This window comes from Mercenaria mercenaria, chromosome 14 (assembly GCF_021730395.1).
Source record: "Mercenaria mercenaria strain notata chromosome 14, MADL_Memer_1, whole genome shotgun sequence".
In the NCBI taxonomy this organism is placed as follows: Eukaryota; Metazoa; Mollusca; class Bivalvia; order Venerida; family Veneridae; genus Mercenaria; species Mercenaria mercenaria.
In genome coordinates this window covers 29287520-29308739 of record NC_069374.1, presented here as the reverse complement: position 1 = coordinate 29308739, position 21220 = coordinate 29287520, and the positions used below count along the sequence as shown (strand labels likewise).

General features: G+C 34.9%; 1 protein-coding gene and 1 non-coding gene across 3 annotated transcripts in view; one reads left to right on the top strand and one right to left on the bottom strand.

The window, feature by feature from the left end:
* The window catches only part of LOC123527124 (solute carrier family 35 member F6-like), a 36428-nt gene extending 20564 nt beyond the window's left edge, over positions 1-15864 (bottom strand). Inside the window, exons 1-2 of one of the 2 annotated variants that reach the window (XM_045306407.2) lie at positions 15727-15855; positions 10008-12767 (exon numbers count right to left, since the gene is read on the bottom strand). In XM_045306407.2, the coding sequence (XP_045162342.2) occupies positions 10904-12115 (1212 nt within the window). In that variant the 5' untranslated portion in view covers positions 12116-12767; positions 15727-15855 and the 3' untranslated portion in view covers positions 10008-10903. Of the gene's footprint in view, positions 1-10007; positions 12768-15726 lie in introns of those variants that run through there. The other variant, XM_045306408.2, reaches the window with a different exon arrangement.
* Positions 15865-15931: 67 nt separating this feature from the next.
* On the top strand, positions 15932-16003 carry Trnap-agg (transfer RNA proline (anticodon AGG)). The gene has a single exon. It is a non-coding gene; the product is annotated as a tRNA-Pro (tRNA).
* Positions 16004-21220: the final 5217 nt, after the last annotated feature.

The following is a 21220-nucleotide window of genomic DNA, read 5'->3' as shown; positions in this document are numbered from 1 at the left end:
CATTAACGACTTCGATCAAGTCTGATCATTATGTTATGCAGGTGGCAATTTAAGAAGTCAGAAAAGTTGATAAAACAACTACCCATATATAATACAATATATAAAAGAAGTAATTTTGAAGCCAAAATAGCTCCGTTAGCCAAAATACATGTTTAACAAGAGCTGTCCGTAAGACAGTGTGCTCCACAATTTGATGATTTGACAGTAAAATGAATTTATGTCTCAATAAGAGACCTCTACTTTAAAAGTAAGATACACCAAGATGATGATGGTAAAGATATATTTTGAGTTTCAAGTCATTATCTTATATAATACTAAAGTTATGTCCAGAAAACAAAGTTTGACAAAAAATTTAAGTATGAAAGGGGCATAATTTGGTCAAAAATACAAATCAGAGTTATGGGGATTGTTACCCCACATGCAGATGATTATGATAAAGATACATTTTAAGTTTCAAGTCATTACCTTATATTGTACTAAAGTTATATCCAGAAAGCGAAGGTTGCCAAAAACCTTTAAGTATAAAAGGGGCATAATTCTGTCAAAAATACAATTAGTGTCATGGAGATTGTAACCACACATGCAGATAATGATTATAAAGAAATAGTTTTAATTTCAAGTCATTATCTTTTAAAATACCAAAGATATGTCTATAAACGAAGCTTTCGAAAAAATTTAACATGAAAATAATTCCAAGTATAACACCTTGGTGACCTTGACCTTGGGTATAATGGGCCCAGCACCTGAACATACTTTGTTTGCATGCTGGACAATGTTTGTGAGAACTTACAGTAAGATATAAGCAATAGTAACAAAGACATGACAGAAAAACAAAGGTTGCGGAAACTTTGTTGGCATGCTGAACAATGTTAATGTGAAGTTTGAGTAAGATATAACTTATAAGCAATAGTAACAAAGAAAAACAAAGGTTTCCGAAAAACTGTAGGCCTAACTATAGTAAAGGAACCAGCGTGGGAGCCATCTGGTCTAGTTGCGTAATTGCGAACAGGTTTTTGAATACTAATTTTTCACTTGGCATGGCAACAGAGGTCTAAATAGACTGGCATCAGTCGTTAGAGTCATTAAAATTTAGATTTAATGTAAAGCATTTGGCCATAAAATCAATCCTCTCTGATACCACTTTCTGAAAAAAATTACAATATCTCTTGCGTCTGTCTATGAGCCTAGAGAGAAAATGTTTTTCTGAGAAAATATCAATGTCAGTATGAAGAAATTTATATTATTACAGATTATTTGATCTCAACAGACTTTGTAAGTCTAAGGTCTAAATTAAAGCTAGTTTCTGTTTAAATTTCATTGAATTTTAGACATTTTGGCAGGAAAAATGGGAGAGCAGGTTGTATTTGGTGAAGTGAAGCTAAATTTTAGTATGAGTAGTACTTCCAGGTCACAGCAGTGTGATTTTGATGTGATTTTACAGTAAGCAAATGTGACAAGAGAAATCTCTCTTAGAAGATACATGACCCCTACTTTTCTCTTCATTTTATATCAGTTTTATTATAACTCTTTAAAATGAGGTAAGGATTTTTACTCTGAAATGGGTCTAGCTATGTTTGGTAGCTCTTTAAAAAATGTCAGTTTTATATAGAATATATAGGGAAAACTATTTACCTGTTTGTGACCTGTAAGAAAATGTGGGCCAAAATTGAGATTTGTCCTTATATTGATATAAATGGACTAGTTCGGTCAGATTTTGGTAAACAAGAGGACCATGATGGTCCTGAATCGCTCACCTCTTCCCACATGACCCAGTTTTGAGTATGACGTCGTTTTTTCTATTATCTGACATAGTGACCTAGTTTTTGAGCTCATGTGACCCAGTTTTGAACTTTACCTAGATATTATCAAGATAAAAATTCTGACCAATTTTCATGAAGATCCATTGAAAAATATGGTCTCTAGAGAGGTCACAAGGTTTTTCTATTATTTGACCTATTGATCTAGTTTTCGAAGATACGTGACCCTGTTTTGAACTTCAAGGTGAACATTCTCACTAATTTTCATGAAAATCTAGAGAGGTCACAAGGTTTTTCTATTTTTATACCTACTGGCCTAGCTTTTGATCGCACGTGACCCAGTTTCGAAATTGACCTAGATATCATCAAGGTGAACATTCAGATCAATTTTCATGAAGATCCATTGAAAAATATGGCCTCTAGAGAGGTCCAAAGATTTTAATAATTTTAGACCTACTAACCTAGTTTTTGACCGCAGTTGACCCAGTTTCAATTCTGACCTAGATATCATCAAGATGAACATTCAGACCAATTTTCATACAGATCCCATGAAAAGTATGGCCTCTAGAGAGGTCACAAGGTTTTTTTATTATTTGACCTACTGACCTAGTTTTTTAGGGCATGTGACCCAGTTTCAAATTTGACCTAGATATCATCAAGGTGATCATTCTGACCAATTTTTATGGAGATCCATTCAAAAGTATGGCCTCTAGAGAGGTCACAAGGTTTTTCTATTTTTAGACCTACTGACCTAGTTTTTGACCGCACATGACCCTGTTTCAAACTTGATCTAGATATCATCAAGATGAACATTCAGACCAACTTTCATACAGATCCCATGAAAAATATGGCCTTTAGAGAGGTCACAAGGTTTTTCTATTATTTGACCTACTGACCTAGTTTTTGATGGCACGTGACCCACTTTCGAACTTGACCTAGATATCATCAAGATGAACATTCAGACCAACTTTCATACAGATCCCATGAAAAATTTGGCCTCTAGAGAGGTCACAAGGTTTTTCTGTTATTTGACCTACTGACCTAGTTTTTGAAGGCATGTGACCCACTTTCGAACTTGACCTAGATATCATCAAGGTGAACATTCTGACCAATTTTCATGAAGATCTCATGAAATATATGGCCTCTAGAGAGGTCACAAGGTTTTTCTATTTTTAGACCTACTGACCTAGTTTTTGACCGCACGTGACCCAGTTTCGAACTTGACCTAGATATCATCAAGACGAACATTCAGACCAACTTTCATACAGATCCCATGAAAAACATGGCCTTTAGAGAGGTCACAAGGTTTTTCTATTATTTGACCTACTGACCTAGTTTTTTAAGGCACGTGACCCAGTTTCGAACTTGACCTAAATATCATCAAGGTGAACGTTCTGACCAATTTTCATGAAGATCTTGTGAAATATATGGCCTCTAGAGAGGTCACAAGGTTTTTCTATTTTTAGACCTACTGACCTAGTTTTTGAAGGCACGTGATCCAGTTTCGAACTTGACCTAGATATCATCAAGGTGAACGTTCTGACCAATTTTCATGAAGATCTTGTGAAATATATGGCCTCTAGAGAGGTCACAAGGTTTTCTATTTTTAGACCTACTGACCTAGTTTTTGATGGCACGTGACCCAGTTTCGAACTTGACCTAGATATCATCAAGGTGAACATTCTGACCAATTTTCATGAAGATCTTGTGAAATATATGGCCTCTAGAGAGGTCACAAGGTTTTTCTATTTTTAGACCTACTGACCTAGTTTTTGATGGCACGTAACCCAGTTTCGAACTTGACCTAGATATCATCAAGATGAACATTCTGACCAACTTTCATAAAGATCCCATGAAAAATGTGACCTCTAGAGTGGTCTCAAGCAAAAGTTTACGGACGCACGGACGACGGACACCGCGCGATCACAAAAGCTCACCTTGTCAGTTTGTGACAGGTGAGCTAAAAATTAGCATTTCATTGAAATTTTGCTACAAAAATTGATAAAAACCAAAAAATCACATTTTCACTGTTTTGGGTGTATTTAAAAAAAAATGCACATTTACACACTAAATTTTGCCCATTTATAGCCTTCAGAGGAGACGTATGGTATATTTCAAAGTGTTAGTGTGTAATTTGCTTGCAAATCATAGTGTGAGTGAAATTTATAAAATAGGGCAAAAACCAGCTCAGGCTAGAAGAACTGGTTAAAAATTATGTCGCAACATCAATTTTGAAGGAAAATTGGTGCAGAGACATGGGTTACTGAAAATGCCATAAAACCTTGAAAACTGATTTAATCAAGCTGAAACTTGGTATTTTTCATGCAGATATGTTACTTGTACTATACAAATGAAATTGAGACTATTACAGAAAACCAGTTTTTCTTTAACCAAGAAAGCTCATGCCAACGCTGGGGCGACTAGAATACACATTACATTGACATAATGGCCTTCTTAAAGGAGTCCACTGTGCTAATGGAGACAGTTGACTCAGACAGGCCATTCCAGAGGAAAGAAAGAATACTTGAAACAGTCTGTGTGTGGAGAAGCTCTATGGTATTGAAAGGGGCGACTGTGCCTGATTCTGAGTGATCTACTTGTATATCCTGCCCATAATACTCGCAAGAGGAGTGAGGCAGTAACCATAGATAGATAGATAGATAAATTATGCTCTAAACTATCCAGATCTAATTCAGTTAACATGTCAAATTGTTTAGAATGAAATAATGTTGAAAGCAAAGAATGAAAGATCTGTTCATGAAAATTGAAATGCCATTGTATCCACAGGCATCCGTCACGTGCTATGATAGAAGGGAAAATTTTTTTATGATAGCGGGGATTTTTTTGTTTAAATTGTTTTTTTGATGAATGTCATGAACATATATGTAAAAAAGATCACCCATGAAAATAACATAAATATAAACGTTTACTGGTTGGGAACCATTTTCTGGACACATTTTCATATTTTGGCTCCATTATTCCCTAAAAAAATATTTGACATAAATGAAGACCACACTGCACAAACTTCAGCTCCTTCCTCATCCGAAGTTGTAATTGGCATCGCGTTTTGACGTAAAATGTGGGTTCCATGGGGCCTCAAATGAGGTCACTAAAAGAAGTTATTTTCCCCGTCAGGTAAACCAGTAGCTGGACAAATATTTTGACGGTGTTTTGCTGTTAATTTGGTATCAAAACAAGTAATTAAACTATTTCTACACATTTCTTTATCATTCATCTCTTCAAAATTGCAGACGAAACATATCCCGACGTTCAATAGCAGCTACTAAAGCAAACCGTGGTTGACTATAAAAAACCCGAATTTCGTCTAACATGAATTCTTGATAATTCCAATAGATATAGAACAAGAGCACCGTCTTGCGGGTGCTGACGCTCATCTGATTTTTTTTGTATAATAGAAATATTGTCCTACCCATGATTTTCTAAGTCTAAAAAGGGCCATCACTCTTGCAAAAAGCAGGATAGAGTTATGTTTCTTGATGTACAGTGTCCACTTATGATGGTGAAAAACTGTTGCAAGTTTTAAAGCAATAGCTTTGATAGTTTATGAGAAAAGTAGTAGACTTAAACATAATATTCAACCAAGAAAATGATTTTTCTAAGTCCAAAAGGGGCAATAATTATTGCAAAAAGCAGGATAGAGTTATGTTTCTTGATGTACAGGGTCAGCTTATGATGGTGAACAAGAGTTGCAAGTTTTAAAGCAATAGCTTTGATAGTTTAAGAGAAAAAGTTGACCTAAACATAAAACTTAACCAAGAAATCTGATATTTTCTAAGTCCAAAAGGGGCCATAAATCTTGCAAAAAGCAGGATGGAGTTATGTTTCTTGCTGTACAGGGTCAGCTTATGATGGTGAACAAGTGTTGCAAGTTTTAAAGGAATAGCTTTGATAGTTTAGGATAAAAGCTGACCTAAACATAAAACTTAACCAAGAAAACTGATTTTCTAAGTCCAAAAGGGGCAATAATTCTTGCAAAAAGCAAGATGGAGTTATGTTTCTTGATGTACAGGGTCTGCTTATGATGGTGAACAAGTATTCCAAGTTTCAAAGCAAAAGCTTTGATAGTTTAGGAGAAAAGTTGACCTAAACATAAAACTTAACCAAGAAATCTGATATTTTCTAAGTACAAAAGGGGCCATAAATCTTGCAAAAAGCAAGATGGAGTTATGTTTCTTGCTATACAGGGTCAGCTTATGATGGTGAACAAGTATTCCAAGTTTCAAAGCAATAGCTTTGATAGTTTAGGAGAAAAGCTGACCTAAACATAAAACTTAACCAGGCAACGCCGACGCAGACGCCGACACCGACGCCGACGCCGACAACCGCTCAAGTGATGACAATAACTCATCATTTTTTTTCAAAAAATCAGATGAGCTAATAAAATTAGTGCAAAAATCGACAGCCCTGCATCTTACGTGAAATTAAAACTAGAATATGTTATCAGCAGACACTCATTATGTAGTTTAATTATTTCTTCCCCACTTGATACCTCGGCAAGTGTGAACTATACTGGTACTGATGATAAACCCGGACAGATGATAAAGTCGACCACCTTGGAAATATTCAATTGCAATCGGTTATTTATAAAATTGAACTCACCATCTTATAGTTTCCACTTACAACACCAACTGGTGTAAATAAAAACAAAATTGGTAAATATTCTGAATAAATAAATGACTTACATTTATCTGTATAAAAAATATTTATCCAAAATTACTGGGGAAGAGGGTGTTTTTTGCGCATGCTCACTGTCGCCACATGAAGGCCTGACATTGGGTCACTTTTCATTACTTGATCGAAGTGGTCGAATTTATCATCAGTCAACCTTCGTACAGTCCCCATTTTACAAACCCCTTTCAGGGCCTCACTTCATGTGAGTTTGCTAACTAAATATATATTTGAATTGTGTAAAGTTTTCAGCAAATGTTAAGCTTTATTTGGATACCAACCATTGTTTACAAATTGCAGGAATAAAAAAGTTACAGGTAAAAAACCTCATTTTCTGTTCAGGTTTATCATCAGTACCAGTACTGCGCATGCGCAATGCTATCTTCATGCCCCATTTAAACAGAAAGTTGTTTTGTAAACGCAGGTGAGTTATCATTAAAAACCAAAACATTATAATATAGTGGTTTGTTGTAGACATGAAGAACAAACATCTAAATGATCTAGATGAAACAATTACATGAATAACAACAAAATAAAGCGGATATTACGTGTGTCTAGAAACTGGTTCTGTCCGGAAAAATGGTTCCCAACCAGTATATTTATGTTATTTTTATGGGTGATTTTTTTTTAACTTATAAGTTCATGAATTTCATATAAAACAAGAGCTGTCTCCATAGGATGACACATGCCCCCGATGGCACTTTGAATGAATAGTTATGGGCGATGTTAGAGTTTAGGACCTTTGACCTACGGAACTGGGTCTTGCGCGCGACATGTCGTCTTACTGTGGTACACATTCATGCCAAGTTATTTGAAAATCCATCCATGGATGACAAAGATATGGACCGGACACGCCCATCAATGCACTATCCTTTAACGTCTAAGTGTGACCTTGACCTTTGAGCTATGGACCTGGGTCTTGCGCGCGACACGTTGTCTTACTGTGGTACACATTCATGCCAAGTTATTTGAAAATCCATCCATTGATGACAAAGATATGGACCGGACACGCCCATCAATGCACTATCCTTTAACGTCTAAGTGTGACCTTGACCTTTGAGCTACGGACCTGGGTCTTGTGCACGACACGTCGTCTTACTGTAGTACGAAAATTGCGGACAGACTGACAGACCGACAGACGGTTCAAAAACTATATGCCTCCCTTCGGGGGCATAAAAACAAAAACATTTTAAACAAAAGAAATCCCCTCTATCATAATTTTTTTCGAATGTTAGACGGTTTGACCCCTTGACATCTTGACCCCTTAAAATTTTTCACCAAAGATGACACCTTGACCCCTTAGTGACACCTTGACCCCTATTTTGAGTGACACCTTGACCCCTACTTTTTTTTATTTGACACTTTGACCCCTTAGGTTTATTTGTGGCTAGGGGTATATTTTTCTGGTGTTTAATTTCTTAATGTGCATGTAAGTCATTGATAAAAGCTGTATTGATGGACATCTACAAGTTCTAGACTATGAGTAGGTGACAAAGTATATGGTCTATGGGTGTTGGTTTATTCACGTTGGTATTATTAACAGTGATGTTTCACACACATTTGCAATTTTCTAAGAAATTATTTAGATGAAATTACTAATCATGTTAGTAATTAGATATAAATAACTAAGATAAAAATTAAATATTTTGATTTTAAGTATTTTTCATAAAATATTAGCCAGATTTCCTTTAACACCATACATTTCAATTAATATACCTACTAATTATATGTTGTGAAGGTGAGACCCCATTAGGTAACAAAGAACACAATGTCATGTTTATTGTATTGTACCTAGATTAGAGTAATTAGGGGCACACTTCAGTTTATAGTGTAGTGTAATCCAATTATCACACCTCAAGAAGTGTTTAAATCCAATCATGCCCTATTGATGGAGTTCAAGTATGCCTTTAAACAATAAATTAAATGATAGATAAATTTGATAATCTGTTTGAGGAATAATTGTAATTAATGTTATTTTTAAAGAATTTTATATTTGAAATTAATTCAATATTGAAATATCATTTTTATGAAAACACATTGAAAAATTGATAAAAAATGAAATATAATGATAATATTATAAGTGTAATTCATTCATAGACTTTAATTGTTCAAATCTTATTAGTGAAATTTTACCCTCCACAAATATATATATTTACATTAATAAATCAACAAACACATCCTTGATATTCCATCTGTTCTAATTGCAATAACTACAATACTATTATACTTAGTAAATTTTATAAAATCATTTTGCATATATATTTATCATTGACATTTTGACATTTTTTTAATGCAACAAAACACGTTATAATGTACAATTATATAAATACTGCTTTGTGTGATAAAATATATGTCCTTGAGTTTTCCTAAAAATCTTATAACATCTCAGTGGAAAATAAATACATTCATCACCTAAGTCATTAAGCTGGCAGTGCCGGCACTTCCGGTCTGCATATGGAACAAATGATTGCTTCTATTTTCCCATTTCTATTGGCAGCCTGTTCTTATATGGAATCATTTTAAACGTAAATGTCTTGGCAACGAGGTCAAGTATTTCTCCATTTTTATATCGGACTTAAATAAACGATAGTTGATTCCCTTAGAAGAATTAGATAAATTCCCTTAGAAGAATTAGCTAACTGACTGCTCCAATTTTGAAAGAATTGATCTAATAATTTCCGTCTGATTACTTTTCTAAAAGAAGTTACTCTGTTTAGTGGAGCCGAAAATAATAATTTTAGTTTTGTTCATATTTATTTTTAATTTCCACCTTATATATGCAGTAGTCTTTACCTTGGGAGAAAATAAAGTTATCTGTCTGTCTGTCTGTCTAATTAAGAAAGAATTGATCAATGGGATTATCTTAATAATTACTTGCAAATTAGCCCACTTATATAAAAATTAAAATCAATGATTTCTTTGATTCAAAGTCATTCTATATTTTAATACAGCACTTGTGACGTCAAAATCTTAAAATAATGTGATTAAGATTGTATTATTTCCTTTAAAAACACTGTTTGAGCCAGAATCTCATGTAAATTTTTCACTAAAACCAAGCAAATACAAAAAATAAATAAGGGGTCAAAGTGTCACTATGAAAAAATTAAAAATAGGGGACAAAGTGTCAAGGGGTCAAGGTGTCATCTTATTTTGGTAGGGGTCAAGGTGTCAAAACGTCTTGCTTCCTTTTTTTCCTCTCTATCAAAGCACCTGACAGATCCCTATGATTAGGGGCAATCCGGGTAAGTACGGACGAATTTTACAACTGGAGATCAAGATCTAGCTACACGCAAGTAAATGAAAAGAATGATTACAAACTCTTTTCCGGTTCATTCGGAAATATATTCACGCGTGTTTTACCGTTTACTCCTTCCATTTGGTTGGTCCAAGATATAGAATATGACGTCTTAAAGTAAAGTGGCAAAAACGGCAAAGTACGGACACGGCAGAGAAAGTTCGGACACAAAAAAGAAAAACTACGGACACCATTAAATAGTAGGGAAAGTACGGACACTTCGAGCTTTTTAAAAAAGCGTTGAACAATTTTATTTTCACCTTAACAATAAATACATTGAAGATCTATTTCATTCGTTACAGATATTATTTCATGTAATTCATAAGGAAATTTAATTGTAATTTCAATTTACGAACATGATAATTAAACAAATAAACAATTATATCTTAATAATGATCTGAAACATATTTTTACAACACAGCTTTAAAACTTTTCTAGTTAATTTATGAAGATTTGCAATCAGTATGAGATTTTTTTATAAAGTATTATGTCTTTACTTCTCTCTATATATATGAAACTAACTCTATATAACTTTGTACATTAACCCATTTGCATTTAAAATCTTAGAAGCATCTTGTATGCGACCATCATTGCAGAAGAAGCCAATGTTACATCTTTGGGAAGGACCAACTCCTTTTTTGTACGTCGGTTCAAATTTAGGCTTCAACATCAAGGGTGATTGTACAAAGTTTTTTCGAAAAAGTTCAGCTACAGCAACTGCATCTGACCGACGTAAGTATTCTACAGTGTCCTTGGAATCAGGGTACTGCAATATTGCTATAGCGTTTTCATCATAACGATTATCTGGTTCCGGTTTTGCAATATAGCCTTCGCCAACAGTCAATGCCCGGTTTCCATGGTGATGCATTCCTACAGCTTGAACGGCATAAATTATGACTTTCCTCATCACCTAGGATAAATCGTAAACAGTTATAGAAACGTTATCAAAGAATTTACACCGAAACACTGCTACAACTATGCACTATATATAGCCCAATTTACTTTCAAGACAATGAAATTCAGTTTAGTTACTAGCTAGCTGTGCTACGTTTTTCATCTTCTACTTCATTTAACTACATGCAGACTATGTTTCCTTTTCCTTTTTAACCCTCTTAGTAGGTGGCCTACTTTTTTCTTTCCTCTCTTTTTTTCTTTTTTCTTTTTAAGTTTTTTCGTTTTCTATACGTAATTTTTCATTTATAACATCTGCACTGGTCAGCAAGCGATGGTGAGTAATAGATTTTCTATTTTTATTCTTTTTTACCGGAATGCTAACTGGTTTTGGGACGTAGGTTTCCTTTATTTCTTCGAATAAGCTTTTTTCTTTCTTTTCAGGGTAACTACTGGCTTCACCACAGAAACTGCTGTGTACGAAGAACTCATCTCCGTTTATATCTGTGAGCGGATCAGCCACTATATTACCGTCTGATATCAGCTGGAATAGTTGAGCCGGGTCGCTTATATCAAGAACTTCATCTGCACACGCTTCATCGTTCTCTGCCCGGATAGACCTTGTACTGTTGTCGTTTGTTATACATTCAAATGATACTGATGCAGTTTCAATAAATGCCACAGAAAGAAAAGGGTCAGATGTTGTCTTTGTAGAGTCATCAGGCAATGGAATAGCGGAGGCAGTGAACATCTCTTCTGATGCTTCTTCAGTCAGGCTGTGGGAAGTTTCCGTATCCAATAACTGGTTCTTTAGTTGTAATTCCGAGTTGGAAACTTCAGATTTCTCTGTTTTCCGACCTTTCAGCTGATCTAGCTTGTCAGACACCGAAAGGCTTGTTTGCTCAATGTCAGTCAGTGGTTTGTCAGTTGGTTCACTTGGACCGAACATTTGATCGGGGATAGCATTTCTGTTTAAAGGAAATATGCCACATGATCTGAAACCACTCTGGATATTTGAACTGGTTACTGCTTCATCCCATGATGTAGAAAACAATGCTGGAAAAGTCCACTTATTTATCTGGTTCAATGGACTTTCCTGTAGGAAACTTGAACACACGTCATTATACGCTCTATTAAGCGGACCAAAAACAGCCTTATCTAACGGCTGAAGGGCATGGGTTGTATGCGGTGGAAGAGCCAAAATATGAATATTCTCTTCCATAGCTCTCATAAGGATCCCAAGAGTTTCATGAGATGAATGGCCGTCCAAAATGAGAAGTTCGGGCCTCTCGGAACCACAAAACTCTAAAAATACTTCATTAAACCAACGTTCTCCTAGGTTATCGTCCATCCATCCGTTCTTTTGCCAAGCCCAACGTGTACCAATTGGGGCAGCGGAAGTATTGAATCCATAAAGGGATCTTGAAGTTTTCCCTTCACAACAAACATGGGTGGCATTCTTCTCCCAGAAGCGTTTACGCATGCCATAACTGTGATGTTTGTTGATTTTGAACTCGTTCTGCTCAAACAGTTTTTCTCTCCCTTCTCAGCAACAATGCGCACAGGATCATGTTCGAAATTCTTTCCCATCTCATCACAGTTCCATATTACCCTTGGATTCCCTTCAAGATTGAGACCTTCAACAATTGTACCTAAGTCATTAAAATAACTGTTAATTACTTCTCTATTCATCATACGTGCGCGTGTACTTGTCAGCTTTTCTGGTTTTCTGATGACTACATCCGGATGCCTGCGCTTCACTCCTTCCCACCAGTCCTTTCCTGCTGTAAAGTTGGTGTATCCCGATCCAATCTTCATTCTTCTGCAAAGAACGTTTGTTCTAGCAAGAACCTGCTTCCTGGTTAATCCAATTCCTCTCCTTGCCGCCATTTTTACCGCATCAACAATTTTTCTTTCTACATCTCTCGGAATATGCGGAGGGCGGCCGTTAGGAACATGTAACTCATGTTTACCGCTTATGCGGTCACCTATGGTGCTTTTTGGAATGCCATACATGGTAGATGCTTTCCGTATAGACATGCTGTTATCTTGAACAGCTTTCACTGCTTTTTCAAGGTCCCACTCTCTAGTTTTGTGTCTTCCCTCTTTTTGTATATACATACTTCTTCGGCATTCTGAAAGACGAGGATTACAATGAACATGCTGGATGTGAAAATACTACTACTACTACCACTACCACTACCACTATTACTGCTATCAAAAGCAGTCGTTGATGAAATACTTACAGTGCTACTAATAGAATAACAACTGGTTGCAATAATACAAGTACTACTACCACTACAGCAACTGCTGGCCTGTTCACCAATACTGCTTCTCTATTTCTACTACTAATGCACATCCTAGTTGATTGATAGTACAATAAACACATGTGCAGTGAAACTATGTTGTAATTATTGTAATTGTAATGTATTTAAAGATTTATGTAATAATTAAGCTATCTTTATACATTGTTATTCGTTACAAACACTCGACGTATGCATGTATCTGCAATGACTGATGAAAAGAAATCATAGTGTCCGTAGTTTTTTTACATTAAAAAATAGTAGAGAAAGTTCGGACACTTTTTGTTTACTTATAAATCTTCACTAATTTAGTATTTCTCGACCTGATTTTACAACACAAACAAAGTTTAATAGTTATTCCCTTACAGAAGAAAAAGGCCTGCTGCGTACTCTTGCTGTGTACATACAGCGTATATGATGCGTACATGATGTGTACCGAAATCAAGGGCTTAAAATAGTACGCAGGATATACACCGCACATACACCGATAGTACGTTTGTAGTACACTTTTGACATGCAAATGAGCTCTGCCGCGTACTACTTGCTGCGTACATGCCGTGGACTACATAGTACACAGGATGTACGCTGGAGGAATTTAGTATGCGGGAAATAGTACGCAGCATGTACGCGGCACATACACTTTTCACATGCAAATGAGCCTGCGGTGTACTACCCCTGCGGCGTACATGCTGTGTACTCCTGCGGCGTACATGCTGTGTACCCCTTGCGGTGTACATGCTGTGTACTCCTGGCCCGAGTCCTGCGGTGTACATGCTGTGTACTCCTGCTGCATACATGCTGTGTACTCTTGTGGCGAAACTGCTGTGATAATGTAAATTCCTTACCCCACCAACTTTCGTATGCAAATGCTGATCATTTGGACAGAAAAAAACAGAAAAAAGATAAGTGGACATGCATCAATAAGTATTTACCCTTACCAAAATAATGTAGATTGATGTTATCAAATAAATTAGAATGCTTTTCTTCATCCACTTTTCAATGAAATAAATCAATTTTTGTAGCATGTAATTTGGTAAACATTTGAAGAAAATGGCGTAACTGCATCAAGGGGAAACAACTTTAATGCAACTAAATATAAGTGTTATGATTTATTACAGACGATGTGTGCATAGTATGTATTTATTTTTGATTAAAGTCCATCTGAGAACAATCTAGGACTGAAATTATATAAGCATTTATACACTTTTACGTCCATAAAAAGTAGTGCACCAAAAAATTTTGGATTGATTTTTTTCAATGGGGCGAGCGCAATTAGCCATTAGCTGAAAATATACGAGCGGCAAATCCGATGAACAACTTTTTAATTTGGTGAGGCCTTAATGAGTTAACATAATGAGCATTAAAGCCTTTATAAAACATGATAGAATGGTGTTTTGCTTAAGAGAAATTTCAAATAACAGTGAGAGCTATTAATTCTTCTCATTCGGGCACTGTTGAGGCATTATCTTGGTAATTATTTCATGTATTACAAAATGTAATGCAACGAAGTTCAAATAAGGCTTTTCAATTATCCAAGTTAGAAAGCTCCAGGATCAATTCAAAATGAAAAAGAATATATTTTTACACTGCATGCAAGGTGCAGCTCAGAAATCACTAAGATGTAAGCTTCACAAATGAACATTGCAAATAGTTTGGCAAATTTTCATTGTTCAGAATACCGGTAATCTGAACTATTCTATACTATTAAGATAAAAGTTACTTGGAAATCAAGTTCTTGCTTCCAAAAAAAAAAATAAATGTACAAATCCTTCCTGCATGAAGTGTACTTCAGACTTTTACCTAAAAAATTCAAAGTATAAACACCAAAATAAAATGAACAAGTCGCTCCCGCATATATGAAGTTTACTTCAGACTTTAACTTATAAAAAAAAAACTAAGTATAAATGCCAAAAGAAATTGTACAAGTCTTTCCCGCGTATATGAAGTGTACTGCACAAATTTCAAAGTATCTGCGGGGTACATACAGTGTACTATTTTCTTGTACAAGTCCCTCCTGCGTACATGCAGTGTACTCCTTAAATTTTCAGAGTCTGTGCTGCGTACTCGAAGTGCACTAGTGACCTCCTGCATGCATGCTGTGTACTCGTCGAAATAGTACGCAGCATGTACGCGGCATGCAGTGTATGTAAAATGTACTTCTCTGGCGTACTACTGTGTTCGCGGCATATACACAGCAAATACGCAGCATGTACGCCACAGAGGCTTGTTTCTGTAAGGGTTTGAGCGTTTTAGCGTGTATTTCAAATGACAAAGAAAATATACAAACCTTTAATTGATGTTTTCTCTATACAATTTAAATTTTGCCGCTTTCAAAGTTTTGACGTGACGGAAGAGGAAGTGAAGGTCGAGTTTTCCCGCATGCGTTAAATGGAGATAACTCTTCGACAGAGTTAAGGTTTTTTGGAAATCAAAGTACCAAAAGGAGCGTTGAGGCGTAGGCATCGTCCCTTTGATCGATGTCAGAGTAAGCACTTAAAAGCAACCTGAATAGGTTTGTCCGTTCTTACCCGTCAGTCCGTACTTACCCGGATTGCCCCTATATCAACAAAATTTTCTTATTTAATAAATTTTTAATTTCTTGATTTTTCAAACTTTAAGCTATGTGATAGATAATACCAATAAATATTACAAAACTAGTTTCTTGATCTCTCAAAAATTGATCAGACGACGTCCGTTCTTCCACTTAATAAGCGTCTAGTTATACAGATGACAGAGTATGTTCTTCACCGAGTCAAAAGATAATAATGTAAGGATTTAAATGTGAAATTACCTCATGGGATTTCGTATTATTTTATAATATTTCTTCTCAGTCCATACAACAACTTTCAGCTCCTCGTTCAGAAGAGTAAACAAATAACTTCCTTGAATGATCAAAGTTTCCCTATCCAGTCAATATCGTGTAAACGCTCTTCACATGACCTAGTCATGTGATGAAAAGATATATATAGTTTCTGTACCAGTACTTAGTCATACCTGGCTCGTTGGTCTAGGGGTATGATTCTCGCTTAGGGTGCGAGAGGTCCCGGGTTCAAATCCCGGACGAGCCCAACTTTTTACTTTGATACATTAAGAATTAATTTTTATGTACACGAATAATGCCTCATGTACTACTTGACAATGAATCTTGATTAAATAAATGTCCAGTCAAGTCCAAGTCTACCAACTTTTGTCGGTAGACTTGACTCATGCTCTCTGTAGACCGGTGCATTCTGTTTTTTGCTACTCAAAATTGTATGCAAACTTCGAAATTAAATATTCTAGATTTATGGAACTCTTTTAAGAGTAAGCTAGAATAATTATTTTCAAGTCATGATACCGAGTAAGATTGTTTCAGGTAAACAGCATCTTCCATGAATGAATTTTGAAATTAATCTTTAGCCTGCTGGTGGCAAGTGATCCTGCCTTTGCGACCAGTGCAGACCAAGATCAGCCTGCACGGTCTGCACTGTTCGCTATTCAGTCAGTAAATTTTCAGGGAACTTCCCTTCGAATATTTAATGGTATTGCCAAAATTGAATGATGGACCAGTCCATTTTAGAAATTCAGCACAGTAAGTGTTAAAAAGCATTCGCGCAGTCTGGTCAGGATCCATGCTGTTCGGTTTCAAAGCCTATTGAGAGAAACCATTAGTGAACAGTATGGATCCTGACCAGACTGCGCGGATGCGCAGGCTGGTCTGGATCCATGCTGGTCGCAAATGCACTATGTTGGCTTTCTCATGGTGCGGCACATTTTCTGAAACTGAATTGAAAGGGCCATAACCTGAACATAAAAGCATAATTATTGTGTTATCCTGTTTATTGAGTCAGAAATGACATTTTGTGAATAATGTAAGGTCGTATCTATTACTTACGACCCAGTTTTGATCAGTGTTAGAAATGTCTACTGAGTAAAAATGTCATATCTGCCACTTACGACCTTTTAAGATTGCGCATTATGTGATTTTTGATAAAACGATTATAATATTGTTGTAATTGGAACTTAATTAGCAGATACGACCTTTCAGTATTGACGACTGTAAAAAGACGTATATACAATTTCTCAAATATTATCCGATGAACTCGATCGGTACTGTCAGTATGTAAAAACATTCTCTACGAGGTTACAATATAGTCATGAACAGTCTTGGTGAGAAATTTCAGTCTTCGCAAAAGTACTGTTTTTTTTCACTTATGACCTTTTATTACTGGGGTGTCGATATATGGACAAATTGTGTACTAGAATACGGAAGGTTTGTTACTGGTAACAAATATACAAGTATTAAACTATCTAAAACCCTTGTATTTCATTAAAATTCTTTTAAAAAAACTTTTGACAGACACTCAGATTTCATTTTCTTTAAGTTACAAAGGGTAACATCTCGAGATCTATGAAAAATTTATAAAGTTTTGCTGACCCACATATTTCATTTTCTTAGTTACATTAGTAATGAAAGGTTACATTCCTAGTTATTTCTAGTGACAAGAAAGTAATACAGATGTAGGGCACCCTGTCAGGGGACAAAACTCTTAACATTAGTAAGAAAGATTTTTTGGTAGGTCCGCAGACATTGAAAAGTGGACAAATGAATGTGATTGATGTTTGAGAAGAAAAAGTACGACAAATGGTAAAACAGCACTCCTCAGTGTAGTAGCAACATACCAGCTTGAACTTTGTATGCATGGACTTTTTAACTTAAGAGCCATCAAAGGGAGGAATTCTCGTAAAATCCGAACACTTCATAAAGATTGTTCTTGCATTTCCTACAAAAATTCAGACAGCTAAAACTACATCCGATGCATTATATCAATATTTTCTAGTACATTATGGAATTCCAACAAAGTTACACTCCGATCAAGGTGTAAACTTTGAATCCGATATCATCAAGGAACTTTGTAAACTAACTGGAATGCAAAAGTCACGTACAGCTTGGTATTATTAAATTGGTAAGATACAAGCGGATATTACTAAACAGGTGAGGCACATTTAAACCAGAACAGAAACTAGATTCATGGAAGAAGTACTTACCATCTTTAGTGTATGCCTTATAACTGCACTAAGCACGAAACAACAAATGTGTCACCGTTTGAACTTATGTTTGGTAGATATCCAAAGTTACCATCATGATTTTTGTTTGAATAGCCGGTTAGGCCTACACAATCGACAAGTCAAACAATACAACCTTACATAGAAGAATTGAAAGAAAGAATGAAATCAACACAGGATATTGCAAAGAAAGTGACAGAATGCTTTTTTTGTTTTTGGTTCAATGGCTTTTTTTCAACAGTATTTCAGTTGTGTAATGGCGGGAAAAGTAAGATTAAAAATATAACAAGAGCTGTCCGTAAGACAGCGCGCTCCACTATTCGGGGGTTTGACAGTAAAATGAATATATGTCTGAATAAGAGACCTCTACTATAAGAGGAATATACACCAAGGGGCATAATTCCATCAAATACACAAATTAGAGTTATTAGGATTGTTACAACAAATGCAGATGATGATGGTAAAGATATATTTTGAGTTTCAAGTCATTATCTTATACAGTACCCAAATTATGTCCAGAAAACAAAGTTTGTTAAAAAAAGAAGTATAAAAAGGGCATAATTTGGTCAAAAATACAAATCAGAGTTATGGGGATTGTTACCACACATGCAGATGATGGTGATAAAGATACATTTTAAGTTTCAAGTCTTTATCTTATAATGCATTAAAATAATATCCAGAAAGCGAAGATTGCAAAAAAAGTTTAAGTACAAAAGGGGCATAATTCTGTCAAAAATACAATTAGAGTTATGGGGTATGTAACCACACATGCAGATGATGATTATAAACAGATGTTTTTAATTTCAAGTCATTATCTTTTAAAGTACCAAAGATATGTCTATTAATAAAGCTTTCGAAAAAAATTAACATGAAAATAATTCCAAGTATAACTCCTTTGAGACCTTGACCTTGGGTATAATGGGCCCAGCCCCTGCATATACTATGTTTGTATACAGGACAATGTTTATGAGAACTTACAGTAAGATATAAGAAAAAGTAACAAAGTTATGACAGAAAAACAAAGGTTGCCAAAAAACTTTAACTTAAGATATTTTGTTTGTGTACTGATCAAATATTCTTCAAAACCAAATTTTGTTTTAAATATCCTATAATTTTTACAACTACTTGAATTTTCAATATTTGAATACCATTCATTTAGAAATAAATCACGTAATTTTTGCTTTATAGTCATATAAAGCCATTTACCATTTGGGAATGTTTGTGTTTCCCATACATTTATCATTCCACTGCTTATCAATATATCTTTAACATTTCTAATCCATAAATAATGTCTTACGTTATTTACATTTGTTTCCTGGAAATGACTTAAAAGTATGGCATACATATCCCCTGTTAACTTACTTTCATTTGAGCTAACAAGTTTTGACCAGAATGACACAATCCTCGATTTGATGTCAATTGATATTGGTGTAACACCTGTTTCACCTGTTTAACCGTAAACAATATTTTACTAATATTATTAATATATGATATATGTTGGAAATTAATTGTTTAAGAAGACTGTATGACTTTTATACAAAACTATTAATTTTAGGAGTCAGAGTACCCGGGCCAATGTTCGTATCTAGCATAGCTCTACATGTTGACATGCGTTTGATTTGAATTTATCAGATAAGAACATTAACATCAGAGTAAGAATGGGAAGTCAAGCTCACGAATTTCAGCTCAAACTATTCATTATCTCTAAAGGTTGGTAAATATAACACTTTCCAAGAAAATCTGTGAAAAGGATGTGAAAATCATTCATTAAACAGATATTCTATGTCAGTGATGCCAATGTTGCGCTGCAATATGTGTAAATTTGAAACATTAACTCGTTGCCGCATGATTATGACTAAAAATAACAATATGAAATTATTGGACCTACTTTACTCATTTAATGATGATAAAGGTGTAGTTTCAAAGCTATAAATGTGACAATATTAAAGAAAGGTTTACTAAAATAAACAAACAAAAATGCTTGTTTTCTAAAAGCAATATGGGACATTATGAAAAAAAACTGCATGAGGAATTGTAATCCTTTCTGGTTTTCTTATCTGATTATGTTACTTAAACCAGAAATGCAGCATCGCATTTTCACATGGGTAGCACATTTCCAATGCAACCCGATGTGCTTCACTATTTATTCCAGAATTCTTAAGACATTTATCAGGACACATACTTTAGTCCATGGCCATAAAATTTGTACAGTACTGCGAATCCTAAAAACCGTGTATCGTATGCTATGGTGCTCTAGAGTGGACATTTTAAGACTTCTGAAAAACACACTCGCCACACCTAAACAGAACTGGCGTCCTGAAGTCGGTCGAATGTGAACTGCAAATATCGTCTAGCTAGCTCCATTGTTAAAGGCCCCAATTTCACGAAAAAACTTAAGTAATTGCTTAGATAAGTATGTTATTTCAAATGCTTGTTTTTCCCCTTTATGCGTCTTCAATGTTGACTTATTCATCTATAACCCATACATGACTATTTCGTAGATCAAATCACAACAGTTCTTAATTTTACAGAAAATGAAGTATAAGAATAAGAAATATACTTAAGCAAAAACTTATGTTCGTAAAATCCACATCAAATAACAATAGCTTAAGCAATAACACGATTTTAAAATAACATACTTAACTAAGTAATTACTTAAGTTTTTTCGTGAAATTGGGGTCTGGTATACCAACAGGTTATTTGTTTAAAAATAACGAAATTTTTGCGACTTTCGAATCCTTCCTCGTTGACACGTTTATAACTATCTTTTACAGTCTGTCGACTTGACGAGTTTGTTTTCTGATGAAGGTGTCATGAATTTTGTACAAGTTTTTAACAATGAAAAGAAACTTTAAAGCAAATGAAAAATATGTTTCCAAAAAATCCTCTTCGATTTCTACATGATTTCAGTGAACTATTAATACAGAATGCATTTTCAAAGAAAAGTTTTCTGTATCTAAATGACTTATTTTGTTTGGCGTAATTTATACAAAGAAAAAAATACAGAATGAATAAATCTGATTAGATTTAAACTAGAATTACAGAATCATGAGAAATAGGCCTATGAAAAGCCGATGCATTAAGACCAACAGATTTAAATCAAATGAAACCATTAACAAATCAGAGGAGATGAAACAAAGCGAGATCTACTTGATTTTAAAAGGGAGAAAAAGTTTAATCCTCAATAACTAAACGATGTTAATCAGTAAAATCACCTGAAATGTAATTGCATTGATAAG